The 12,775-nt window shown below is 46.0% G+C and overlaps 1 protein-coding gene and 1 pseudogene across 1 annotated transcript; both read right to left on the minus strand.

Annotated features, from left to right (window-relative positions):
* Positions 1-2,035: 2,035 nt before the first annotated feature.
* Positions 2,036-9,974, minus strand: LOC137760553 (signal recognition particle receptor subunit alpha pseudogene; annotated as a pseudogene).
* A 1,569-nt stretch (positions 9,975-11,543) lies between these two features.
* Positions 11,544-12,523, minus strand: LOC137760990 (small ribosomal subunit protein uS2-like). The gene is given in 2 exon segments (XM_068537897.1): positions 11,544-12,086; positions 12,089-12,523. Coding segments are annotated over 2 exon segments (885 nt in total). The 5' UTR covers positions 12,468-12,523; the 3' UTR covers positions 11,544-11,580.
* Between the last annotated feature and the right edge of the window lie 252 nt (positions 12,524-12,775).

Consider the following 12,775-nt stretch of genomic DNA (forward strand, 5'->3'; position numbering starts at 1 on the left):
TGTATTTACTTAGAAGTTTGAGTGTTCAAGTTTTTACATTTAGGTCTATGATCCGCCTTAGAATTATTTTTTGTGTATAGTTTAAGGATCAGGGTTCTTTTTCCTCCACATACATCTAGTTGTTCCAATATCATTTATTAAAACGCCATCCTTCCTCTACTTAATTACAATGACACCTTTGATGAAAATCAAGAGAGCATACATGTGTGGGTCCATTCTAGACTCTTTATTCTGTTCCAGTGATCATATTTGTCTATTTTTGCTCCAAAAGCTCCCTGCTATTAATTACTATAGCTTTATAGTAAATCTTGAAATCTGGTGATGTAAGTGTTCCAACTTTTTTTCAAGAGTTCTTGGATATTCTGGGCTTCCCTGGTGGCGCAGTGGTTAAGAATCCACCTGTCAATGCAGGAGACAAGGGTTTGAGCCCTTGTCCAGGAAGATCCCACGTGCCGCGGAGCAACTAAGCCCATGCGCCACAACTACTGAGCCTGCGCTCTAGAGCCCGCGAGCCACAACTACCGAGGCTTCGTGCTGCAACTACTGAAGACTGCACGCCTAGAGCCTGTGCTCTGCAACAAGAAAAGCCACCGCAATGAGGAGCCCTCGCGTCGCAACGAAGAGCAGCCCCGGATCGCCACAACTAGAGAATACAACTAGAGAAAGCCCGCGCACAGTAACGAAGACCCAACGCAGCCAAAAAAAAAAAAAAAAACAAAAGAGTTCTTGGATATTCTAGGTCCTTTAATTATCACATAAATTTTGCTATCACCTTGTCAATTTACACACAATCACACACACACATACTACACACGTGGCTTGCTGGAATTTTAATTGGACTGCATTGAACCTATAGACCAATTTAGAAAAAATGAATAACAATATTGAGTCTTCCAATTTATGAACATGGAATATCTGTCCATTTACTGAGGTCATCTTTAATTTTTCTCCAGATATGTTCTATAGTTTTCAGTATCAAGGTCTTGCACACCTTTCAATAGATTTATTCCTAGGTATTTAATATTTTTCATGCAGTTACAAATAGTATTGGTTTTTTTATTTATGAAATTTATTTTCTTATATAAATTATATATTTCTCTGGGCAGACAACCTTCACCTTATTGCACTAATAGCACATGCATCTGTAATACCAAGCTACAGTACAACTCTTAACAAGGTCTGTATTCAACGTAGCACTTGTCTACCGGGCACTGTAGAAGAGGATGAAGAAACGCCAGGATCCATCTCAGGTGAAGAATGGGCAGGGGGCAGTGTGTCTCCCCTCTGACAGTTGGTTTTCTCCCGGGAAGGGGAACATGCAAAGTTATGTCTGGATTCTGGAAGCGGGAGGAGATCTTGGAGGCTGAGAAGCCCAATGCAACGCTGCAGCTCGGCTCCCTTTATCTCTGAGGGAAGCAGGGACTCCTCTTTCACTCATCTGTAACACATTGCTCTGGCGTAGCTGATGCTTTGGGGAAACGGGGACAGGGGTCATCCTCGAATTAGCAACAATTAAGAATAGGCCATACACTGCCACAGTGTGCCACAGTCCCTGGGGGTCCCTGGCCCCAGGGACCTGAAAGCTGTGTATCCTAGGGAGAGGTGCCACTCAAGACCCAGAGATGGCTCTGGAAGTCTCTTTATCTAATGGCGCTGGGGATGATTCTTGGACGTCCCCATGACCACACTTAGCTAGCAAAGCTCTGGTGTTGGATCTTCTAACCATTGGTCAAACTGTAATGAGACCGAGTCTGTAGGCAGTGAAGGGATGCCTGAGTAGGAAGGGGGAGGAGCGTGGGGATGGGGGCGGGTAATGGGCAGTGATTGTAACATGATTAGGTCCTCCTTGCAGGTGGAGGCTGGGCTGAACAGGGAGTGTGGTTAGGAGGGGCTGCAAGTCCCCGCCCGGAGCTCCTCTCACTCTGCCTTTGAACGACACTGAAGACAAGTTGCTCACATGCTCTAGAGCACGTTCTTGATACAGGGATGGGGGCTTTGGGGCGAAGTGGTGATTTGGTATTGGCCAAGAGCCACATTAAGCCTTTATGAGAGCAACCACCACAGCCTTGGCATTGAGACTGCGTAGGTCACAGTAGATCTGGCCAGTGCCCACAAAGACAATGGGTTTGCTTGTGATGTAGGTCATAGAAATAGCAGCTCCCACCTTGTCATCGATGGTATCAAATTTGGTAAGGACACCGAGGTGTCTGGGCCATAGAATGGTCAGCCAAGGCTCTGTTGAACTTGACCAGCTGGTCCACGGCCTCATTGCCTACTAAGGCCTTCCCCCCCCACACAGCACCAAGTCAGGTGCGTTGACAGTAATGAGCTTGGCCAGGGCAATCATCAGAGGGTCATTGTATTGCATGCGGCCAGCTGTGTCCACCAGCACCACATCAAAACCTTGGTTATGTGCAAAGGCAACGGCTTCCATGGTAATGCCAGCAGCATCCTTGCCATAGCCCTTCTCAAACAACTGTACCATGGTGTGGCCACCATGATTCTCAGGGGGGTGTAGGGCACTCAAACGCCGGGTGTGTGTCCGCAGCTGCTCCACAGCCCCGGCACGAAATGTATTGCAGGCAGCAATGAGGACACTGAAGCCATTCTCTAACAGCCAGAAGGAAATCTTGGCAAGATTAATAGACTTCCCCACGTCGTTCACATCACAGAAAATGACCACATAAGGGCGCTGATGGTGCTGGGCAACCATGATATCCTGGAGCATGTCTACACAGCGCTGTGGCTGTAGAATCTGCACCAGGGACTCTTGGAGAGCTTGCTTTACGGTGGAAGTCACCGTGCTGAACGTCCCCATCACCTTCCCTTCCAGCTTGTTGGCCACAGATTCACAGAGTTGCACTGCAATGTCTGCTGCCACGTTCTTAGCAATGAGATGGTCATGCGTCTTGTCCAGCACAGATTTCATGTCTTCACGACTCAAGCTCTTGGAACCCTCAAGGCCCTTCAGCATCCCAAACATGCCACCCAGATGCCCCTTGCTAGCACTAGGTTTGATGGAGTTTTGAGCAGCCCCTTTGTCATCTGAGCTGCTACAGTCCAGATCCTGAAGCTGCCTCCCAGACCCAGTTCCTCGAATCAAGTTGATGCCCTTGGCCGGGGCCACCTCGGGGGCTGCATTGGTGGTGGGAGTGCAATAGTCCAGGACTTCCCTGTTAGCAGTGCCACCCAGTGCCCACACCCCGGGCACTTTTTTGCCCTTCTCCTTGGGAGCATCTGACTTACTGGACTTGCCGGACTTCCCCATACCCCTCCCATGCTTCTGAATGAACTCTTTTCACTTCCTGCGGATCAGTTCCTCTTTGGAAAGTTCTATCCCGTTCTCAGGCCCCACTGGGAGACCTGACTTTTCTGCAGGGACTGCTTTGCTGGTAGCCAAAGGGCCATCAGAACCTTCCTTCTTGGTCCCCTTGTTTTGGTTTTTTTTTTTTTTTTTTGCTGTTCTTGGCTTTTTCCTTAGGCTTTTCACCCCGTGTCTCAATCATGGACCTCACAGGTTTCTTGGCCTTTTCAGAATCTTCAAATTTCTTCATGGTTGTGGGAGCACGGATCTTACTGCTCTCCTCTGCTTCACGAAGGAGCCGCAGAAAGTCATTCTGGCAATTGAAAGTGCCATTCAATAGACTTAAGGCACTTTGCTGTTGGATCTCAGTGCGGTACTGGTCACAAAATAGCCGGTGCACAGCGTCTATCAACTTGTCTGCGTACGTCGGTGTTAGGATCTTCCGAAAACCTACCACAAACACCAGCTCAAACTGGTTGTCCAGTTTATACCTGAGCGTGAGTGCCTCATGGGTGAAGGAGTTGTTACCTCCCCTTTCCTGCCGCAGTACCGAACGAATCAACGCGTTAATGAGCCGGGTGCATGAGTCGCTCACGCCCTGGAAGCACCAGAGCACGAGCCACCTTTGGAGAAAATGGTGCAGAAGTTGAGTGTGGCGGCAGCGGGAAAGGAGCCGGGCAGGCGCCGGGAACTCAGGCTGAGATCGCCGCTGCTTCCTGCTGCGCCAAGCGCGGGACACGTCCCACCAGCGGCCCCGGACACCGGCTCCAATGGTATTGTTTTGTAAGTTTCATTTCCCAATTGTTTCTTGCTAGTATGTATCGACAGAAATACATTTGTTTTGTATATTGACCTTGTATCCAGTAACCTTTTTAAATTCACTTATTAATTCTATGAAACTTCCACATATTTAATTTAAAAAACATCTTCATCGATCTTAAAGTTCCAGCTTGTATTTTCATTATTTTAAAGCATCCCATTTATTGACCATCACCGCTTATCTTTCTGGCTCACTCTCTTAAATATCCTGAATCCATTAACTTTCTAACCTCTTCAGGATCTCCAGCCCATTGACCCTACCACCTTTTTATTGCCCTTTACCTTGCCTACTTACCTCTTGGGGTCCATGGTCTCATCATTATCATTACTTTCTTGCCCACTTTCCTCTATATAGATCTTGCCTGGATACACTCCTGTTTAAGTCCAAATCCCAGGCTCAACATGGTTGAGAAAAAGACACAACGATATTGGCTAGTTTCACTATAAATAGGCCTGTGGTGCTACTCATTTCCCCAGTCCATTTGTTCTTCCACTCTTAACCGACTATCTCACACCCTCTGTCTTCTCAAACCTCCAAAGCCTCCTCTCCACCCTCACTCTCAAATGGTGATCTTGCTTCTTATTTCATTAGAAAAGCAATCAAAAGAGAACTTCTACATTCTACGACCACCACATCAACTTACCCACCAGTATCTGCACTCCTTTATTCGAGCACATTCCTCCTACAATAGTTTTATCTCTTTCTCTCTCTCACATCTTCCATTACTCCCTCTCTAATGATTCATTCTCAGCAGCTTACAAACAGGCCATGTTATCTACTGTCTTAAAAACCAAATCAGGGCTTCCCTGGTGGCGCAGTGGATAAGAATCTGCCTGCCAATGCAGGGGACATGGGTTTGATCCCTGGTCTGGGAAGATCTCACATGCGGCGGAGTGACTAAGCCCGTGCACCACAACTACTGAGCCTGTGCTCAGGAGCCTGCGAGCCACAACTACTGAAGCCCGCGTGCCTAGAGCCCGTCCTCCGCAACAAGAGAAGCCACCGTGATGAGAAGCCCTAGCACCGCAACGAAGAGTAGGCCCCACTCACCGCAACTAAAGAAAGCCCGCGCAAAGCAACGAAGACCCAACGCAGCCAAAAAAAGAAAAAAAAAAATCAAACCAAATCCCTCCTCTGACAGCACAGTTTTTTCTAGGTACCGTCTCATTTTTCTAATCTACTTTATAGCAAAACATCTCAAAAGATTGCCTTTATCCTCTCTCTCTACTTTGCCTACTCCCATTCTCTCTTGAACCCGCTCCCATCCACTTACCCTAGCCGCAGGGAGTGCTGTAACAGGGAGCAGAGAAAAGAGCAGTAGCTAGAGAGAGGGATGATTGGACTCTAATCCAGCCAGGCTTTGCCCCAACTATTACACCAAAACTGCTCTTGTCAAGGTCACCAATGACCTCCATGTTGCTAAGTCCAGTGGTCAGTTGCCCTCTTACTTGCTCATCTATAGCCCAGATGATCACTTCCTCCTTGAAACTCATTTGACCTCACAGGGACACCTTTCTCTCTTTGTTCTCTTTTTCCCTCCTGGGCTTTCCTCCCATCTTCCCAACCTCTGCCTGAAGTGCCCAGGACCCAGTCTCAGACCTCTTCTCTTGTCTACACTTGGTTGATGGTTCTCAACCTTATCAGATCCAATGCTCCCTTTTAATTTAATTTAATTTATTTTTAAAATGTCTTATCATAAATAATGTCAAACATACAAACGAAAGTGGAGAGAATAGTACAATGTATTCCCATATATCTATTACCTGGGTTCAATATTTAACAATACTTCTCCCCGTTTGCTTTATCTATCCCTTTTTTTTCTTTTTCTTTTTTCTTTGCAGAAGTCTGGGATTTGAAAGCAAATCCCAGACACCAGTCATTTCACTCCTACCTACTTCAGTACGCATTTCTTTTTTCTTTTTCTTTCTTTCTTTTGTAATTCAAGCAAGATCGGTATGCATTTCTTAAAGACATGGGCCATTGTCTTGCAAAACCACAATGCCATGACCATACCTAACAGCATTTAAAATAGTTCTTTGGTATTATTTAATATCCAGTCCATAATTACACTTTCCCTAATGTCTCAGATATGTCTTATTACAGTGGATTTGTTCCAAACAGGAACTTGGATCCAAACAGGTCTCCACATTACATTTTGCTGCCGTATCCTTTCAACTTTATTCATCGCCAGCAGTCCTCCTCTTCCCTTTATTTTTCACACCATTGACTTATTGCAAAAACCAGCTCAATATTCCTGTAGAATGTTCCATATTCTGGATTTACTTCCTTTTTATAGCAAATCTTTTGTAATTTGCCCTTTACTGTCCTGAAATGAAATTGAGAGATAATGTAGCTACTGTATTAGTTAGGGTCTGGCAGGAAACAGATGGCACACTCAAGCCGAGTCCAATCAAGGCCAGTTTTATGAAGGGATTATTGACAAAGATTGGGCAAAGTTAAGGGAACCAACAAGAAATGAGGAAGCACTAGAGGACGTGTCTGCCATCCCTGGGCCTGAAAGACCAAGATGAGGGAGTGGTATCTCCCTTTGGCTGAACCCCACAGGAAGCCACTGGGCAAGGGAGCTGGTTGATGTCATTTACGAAAGTTGGCCTCCTGGGGCAGGTAGCAGGGTGCAGAAGAGCAGAGAGTAGATCGGGTCCAGAGGGACAAATGAAGTATACCCCTCAAAGCAATCTACACACATAATTTCAAAATAATGAATTGAATTTCCTGTATTACAAGGAGAAACAAGAGGAAACTAATGTATAAAGTATTATATATTTGAATATGCAAAAATTTTGCACTTCACCAGAAGCCCTAATGGAATCATCAGATGCTTGCAGTCGTTCCTAGAATCACTGTGTCTGCCAAAGCTGCACACGCAGACTGATCCAGGAGAACTGGAGTGGCATCTCAAATACAGAGAGAAGCTGTGTTGTTGATTTTCGAATCAAGACCAAGCACCCTCTTGCATCAATTACAGGGAAATGGCGTTCCTGGGAAACTTGGTGTATATTAAAACAATACCCCGAATACTGTGTGTTTATGTGGAGAATAGATTTAGGCTCTACGTTGAGATAAATAATAAACATATTTTTTACCAAATGAATGTCTGATAGAACATTTGAAAATCATATGGAATGTGGGAGAGTTTCTGTTATGCAGGACTGTCCTGTGCATTGCAGGATGCCGAGGAGCCCCGGCCCCACCCACTAAAGCCTCATAGTGCCCCAACCCTAATCATGAATACATAATCTCCCCCCGCAAAAATGTCCTGGCAATTTTCCAAAATTTTTTCTAGTGGGTGGATCATCCTGTTGGAGAATCATTGGCGTAAGTGATCTCCTCCGGTCTCATGGATTTAAGTACACTGACGGCTTCCAAGTTATTCATTGTCTCATGCTCTCTCCTGAGTGTACACTTGTAGATTAAATTTCTACTTCCTGTCTCTGTTTACATCACTAACTGGCACCTCAGAGTTTACATGTTACAACCAAAACCTTGAACCTACTCCTGAACGCAGGCACCCCCAACCTTCTCCCCCCCCAGATTTTTTTTTTTTTTTTTGGCTGCATTGTGTCTTCGTTTCTGCACATGGGCTTTCTCTTCATTGTGGTGCGCATGCATCTCATTGAGGTGGCTTCTCTTGCTGCGGAGCACGGGATCTAGGCGTGCGGGCTTTAATAGTTGTGGCACAAGGGCTCAGTAGTTACGGTTCGTGGGCTCTAGAGTGCAGGCTCAGCAGTTGTGGCACATGGGCTTAGTTGCTCCTAGGCATGTGGGATCTTCCCAGACCAGGGCTTGAACCCATGTCCTCTGCATTGGCAGGCGGATTCTTAACCACTACGCCACCAGGGAAGTCCCAAGATTTATTTTAGTTTAGTAAGTAACAATTTAATTCTTCTAGTTGTTCAGGCCAAAAATATTAGAATCATTCCCAACACCTCTTTTTTCTCATGCTCCACATGGGATCCATCAGTCAATTCAGTTGGCTCTACCTCCGAAATGCATTCCAATCTGATCAATTTTACCATCCCCACCACCACTTTGGTCCAAGCCATTGTCATCTCCCAAAACTGTTACAACAGCCTCCAAAACGGTCTCCCTGTTTCCACCCTGGTCTCTACTTTCTATCTGCAACATGGCAGCCAGTGAGATCACTTAAAAAATGTGAGTTAGATCAGCTCACGCCTCTACTCAAAACCCTGCAAGGTTCTAAGTGAAATGGGAACCTCTGGTATCTCTGTGTCTCCAAATTCCTTCTTCCTGTAAGGACACCAGTCAGATTGGATTAGGGCCCATCCGAACAGTCTCTTTTAACTTAAACACCTCTTTCAAAGTAGTCCATTCTGAGGTACTGGGGATTGAGCTTCAACATATGAATTTTGGAGAAACACAGTTCAGCCTATAACAACATCCCTATTCATATGAGGGATAGTTGCATTGTATTAAGGAAAACATTACTGTTCTTTGAAAGTTGAATATGCACAGAAGAATGTATATGAGTTTCACTGACTAGCTAAAGGGGTAGACCATATCAGATTGTTGGCCTCTCAGCACCATTCTCACTTCCTTCTAAGATTCATCCTCACTTCCCCTATATTTTGGAGGCTGGAAGCCTCAAGACTGTGTTACCCAGATTCCCTCGACAGCACAGTTCTGGGTTGTGTCCTGCAAATGAGAGGTGCACGTGTGAGATTTTCAAAGCAGAGGAAGGGAGAGACCATTATTACTCTGTCAGTGGTGACCAGGCTAGGGCTTCTGCAGGCGGTAGGTGGAGGTTTGGAGTGTAGCTTCAGGCTTCCTCCTGTGAATCACCCACTTTGTGTCTCTGGTAACTGAGATCATTGGTGTTGGTCCCTTATGATTTCTGCACTTCCTGATTGCCTAAACATTAGCAGACATATTTTTGGCTGCAAGATTCTTTGCAAGATACTTCTCAAAATCTTGTATTATCATTACCAAGCCCTCTTCTTCTTCCTCGATTGTACAGGCATGGAGGCCCAGCTGGGCAGGCCAAGTTGCAGTAGCCTAGTTCTCCAACTGGGAGCAGAGGAAGAGAGCTGTTCCTTACCAGCTTTCATAATACCCTCAAGACTGGGGTTCTAACATTTTTCCCAAGGAAACTCTGCACTGGTGGTTGGTTGCAGGACATTTAGGGTGATGAATTAAATATTGCACATAGGATTGGAAGACTTTAGTTCTAGGCCCAGCCTAACTATGTGATTACTACATGGCCTTGGACAAAACCCTTGACTTTTGGGGTCTTACTTTCCCCATTTATAAAATGGGAGAAAGAAGAAGAAAACAAATTTGAGTAATAGCTAACATTTACACATTACTTTCTATGTTCCAGTCATTATTCTGAAGGCTTTTCATATAGCCACTCATTGAATCATCATAAAAATCATATGAGAAAGGTACCATTTCTATCTTACATTTGGGGAAACAGATATTAAGAAACTTACCCGGACTTCCCTGGTGGTGCAGTGGTTAAGAATCCGCCTGCCAATGCAGGAGACACTGGTTCGAGCCCTGGTCTGGGAAGATCCCACATGCTGTGGAGCAACTAAGCCCGTGAGTCACAACTACTGAGTCTGCTCTCTAAAGCCCACGAGCCACAACTACAGAAGCCCGTGCCTAGAGCCTGTGCTCTGCAACAAAGAGAAGCCATCGCAATGAGTACCCCACGCACTGCAACTAGAGAAAGCCTGCGTACAGCAATGAAGACCCAGTGCAGCCAAAAATAAAATAAATAAATAAATTTATTTATTAAAAAAAAAAAAAAAAAGAAAACTTACCCAAGTCACCCAGGAAGTCTGTGTCCTTGTTGGGGCTTTTAGCCATTAAGCTATTTGGCCTCTTGTTTCATGAAAATGTGTGATAAATGGCAACGGATTTACAGTTTGGAAATGACTAGTTTGGGATGTAGTGGCCTTTGTCCCAAGTTCTTTGGCCTCCCCAAACAAAGTAGGAATTCACTGGATCCAGGAACTAAAGACATTAGGAATTGTCCTATGTCTTCCACTCATGTGACCCTCTGCATAACTTTGCTCAGCATTTTGTTCCACTGGCAGGTAGAAGATGACCAACCCATAGCTCTGAAGCATACTTCTCGGTTCAAGTGACCTCTGCTGATTGAGTTGGACACTCCTGATTCTAATTATGGATTTCCCTGAGAGAGAGACCCTATTAGCCCAGCTAGAATCTGGAAATGACTGCTCTCCAATCACTTGGAGGCGGTACGTTCACTTGCTGGACTATAGAGATATTTAGGTTCTTTTTCACCAGCTCAGGGACAGTAATATGTCTCTGTCCTTACGGAAAAAGCTCCTTCTTCTCCAAGCCTGGCAGCCAGCCTCAATCTTCCAGGGACAGCTCAGTTATAGTGGAAAGAGCCTTCCATGCAACCTGAAGTCCTGGGATGGGATCGACGTCCAGGTCACCACTTACTGACTACGTGACCTCAGGCAAGTTATATAACCTCCCTGAGCCTCTGTGTACTCATTTCAGAAAAATCAGAAAATGCAAACAGTTATAACTAGAAAAAGAAAACCACCCTCTTTGTCCCCTTCTTTCTCCCTTTTACTGGGCTCCTTTTGATGTAACACACACAGGCACAGATGGGAGGAGTCTAAGGGTTTAGTTTCAAAGCTTTGGCAGGGCCTTTGTGTCTTTGTAGAAAAAGGAAAAGCCATTAAGAAGTACCTGGCTCTTCAGTAGCCTTGCTCATTATTCCCAGCGGCCTAAGTGAACACAGTTTGGGAGGCCAAGGATCAAAGAAAGAAAATAAAACTGTTCTGCATTGCAGATAGAAGTCCTACCCATTGTGAGAGAGGTGGCCTTGCAAATTACTGGGGTAGAGTGGGTGAGGTAGCTAAGTCAGGAACAATTAGTGAAACCCAAGAGCAGAGAATTGTATAAACCTCTAGGGGAAGGTAGGCAACTAGGACAAGTATGGGAGGGGTAGGTTTCCCCTTCCTGTTCTGACCCAGTCAGTGGCAGCAGGCCACCTCTAATCTAATCTAAAAGAGCCCCTTAGAGGAAGTTGGTAAAGGGCGCCCCCTCCCTGAGTGGTTGCAGCTCTGTGCCAGGGTGCAGGGTTTGGTGAGTGGAGTGTGACCTGTGCACCTCACACGCATTCATGGTCTCCAAGGCTACACTCAGCAGCCCTGAATGCCAGTCCTCAATGTAGACTAGTGAGCTGCAAGGAAGGTCTGCTGAGAGGACGGACCCAAATGGAGCCCAAACAAGGGTGATGCCCAGAGCTCTCCCCGCATCTCAAGACACACCTGGTGGGATGAGAAAAGGAGAGGCCAAGCATGCAGCCCAGCTCCCTACCCTCTAAGATTACATAAAATTGCCTCTAAAAAAATAAATAAATAATTTTTGGGGGGAAACTGTTTATTTTCCATCAACCTATTTCCATTTTAAGAGTTTGTGGAAGAACAGTTTAAGACCACTCAGTGGTTGTTCCTACCCACTCAGTGGCCCGAGCAGTGGGAGCTGCAGACCAGTCTTCAGTGGCAGGCTGAGCACTCCAGTCTTCAGGGGGGAACTGCTGAATAGGCACAGAGGGCACCTGCACACCTTCAGACCAGTCTGCCACCTCAGGCTGAGTAGCAGTGAACTCAGGAGCTGGAATGGTCCATTCACCCTGAAATTCCTCCTTGGTCACAGCCTTCTCAGCTGCCGCCTGCTCTTCCTTTTCAATCTCTTCAGGATCTCTGTAGAAGTAGAGATCAGGCATGACCTCCCATGGGTGTTCACGGGAGATGGTGTCACGCACGCGCAGAACTTCCCGGGCAAGCATCCACCACATCAGACCCACTGAGTGAGCTCCCTTGTTGTTGCATGGGATGGCAATGTCCACATACCGCAGAGGAGAGTCTGTGTTACACAGAGCAATGGTAGGCAGGTTAACGTAAGAGGCCTCTGTGAGGGGCAGGTGGTCAGCCCTGGATCAGTAACCACCGGAAGTCTTGGCTCCCGGAACGCTGCCTGGATCTGGTTAGTGAATGTTCCAGGAGTGAAGCGGCCAGCAATAGGAGTGGCTCCAGTGGCAGCAGCAAACTTCAGCACAGCTCGCTGGCCAGTATTCCTGGAGGATATGACACTGACATCAGCTGGGTTTTCAATGGCAACAATGGTGCGAGCTGCCAACAGAAGCTTCTCCCAGGTTCTCTTCAGATTTATGATGTAGACGCCATCACTGTTCCTGTTGTAGATGTACTGTTCCATTTGGAAGTCAAGGTTGGTGCCACCTAAGTGGGTTCCTGCTGCAAGGAATTTGAGGACGTCCTCCTCCTTCATTTGCAGGACATCAAGGGCTCCGGACATCGTGAAAGTTTCCCTTTAAGTTACGACGGGAATCCAGAACAAAGCTGTATGGACCCCTATCTGGCACGGAAAGCTAAATATTTTTAAAAAGTAAAAAACAAAACAAACAAACAAGCAATTGCCTCTAGCCTCCAATCCCAAACCCTGTGAAGGAAATCCACAGCCTTCTTAAGAATCCTGTGAATTCCTAAGGATTACATTCTCAGGTTATCCCACTGGGTTCCTGATCCTTTCCACATGTATGACCTCACTTCTTTCTCCAAGTTTTACAAAAACTACTCATACTAAGCATTAGTTTGAGAGTAGAT

The sequence above is a fragment of the Eschrichtius robustus genome, chromosome 3 (genome assembly GCF_028021215.1).
Source record: "Eschrichtius robustus isolate mEscRob2 chromosome 3, mEscRob2.pri, whole genome shotgun sequence".
Taxonomy (NCBI): Eukaryota; Metazoa; Chordata; class Mammalia; order Artiodactyla; family Eschrichtiidae; genus Eschrichtius; species Eschrichtius robustus.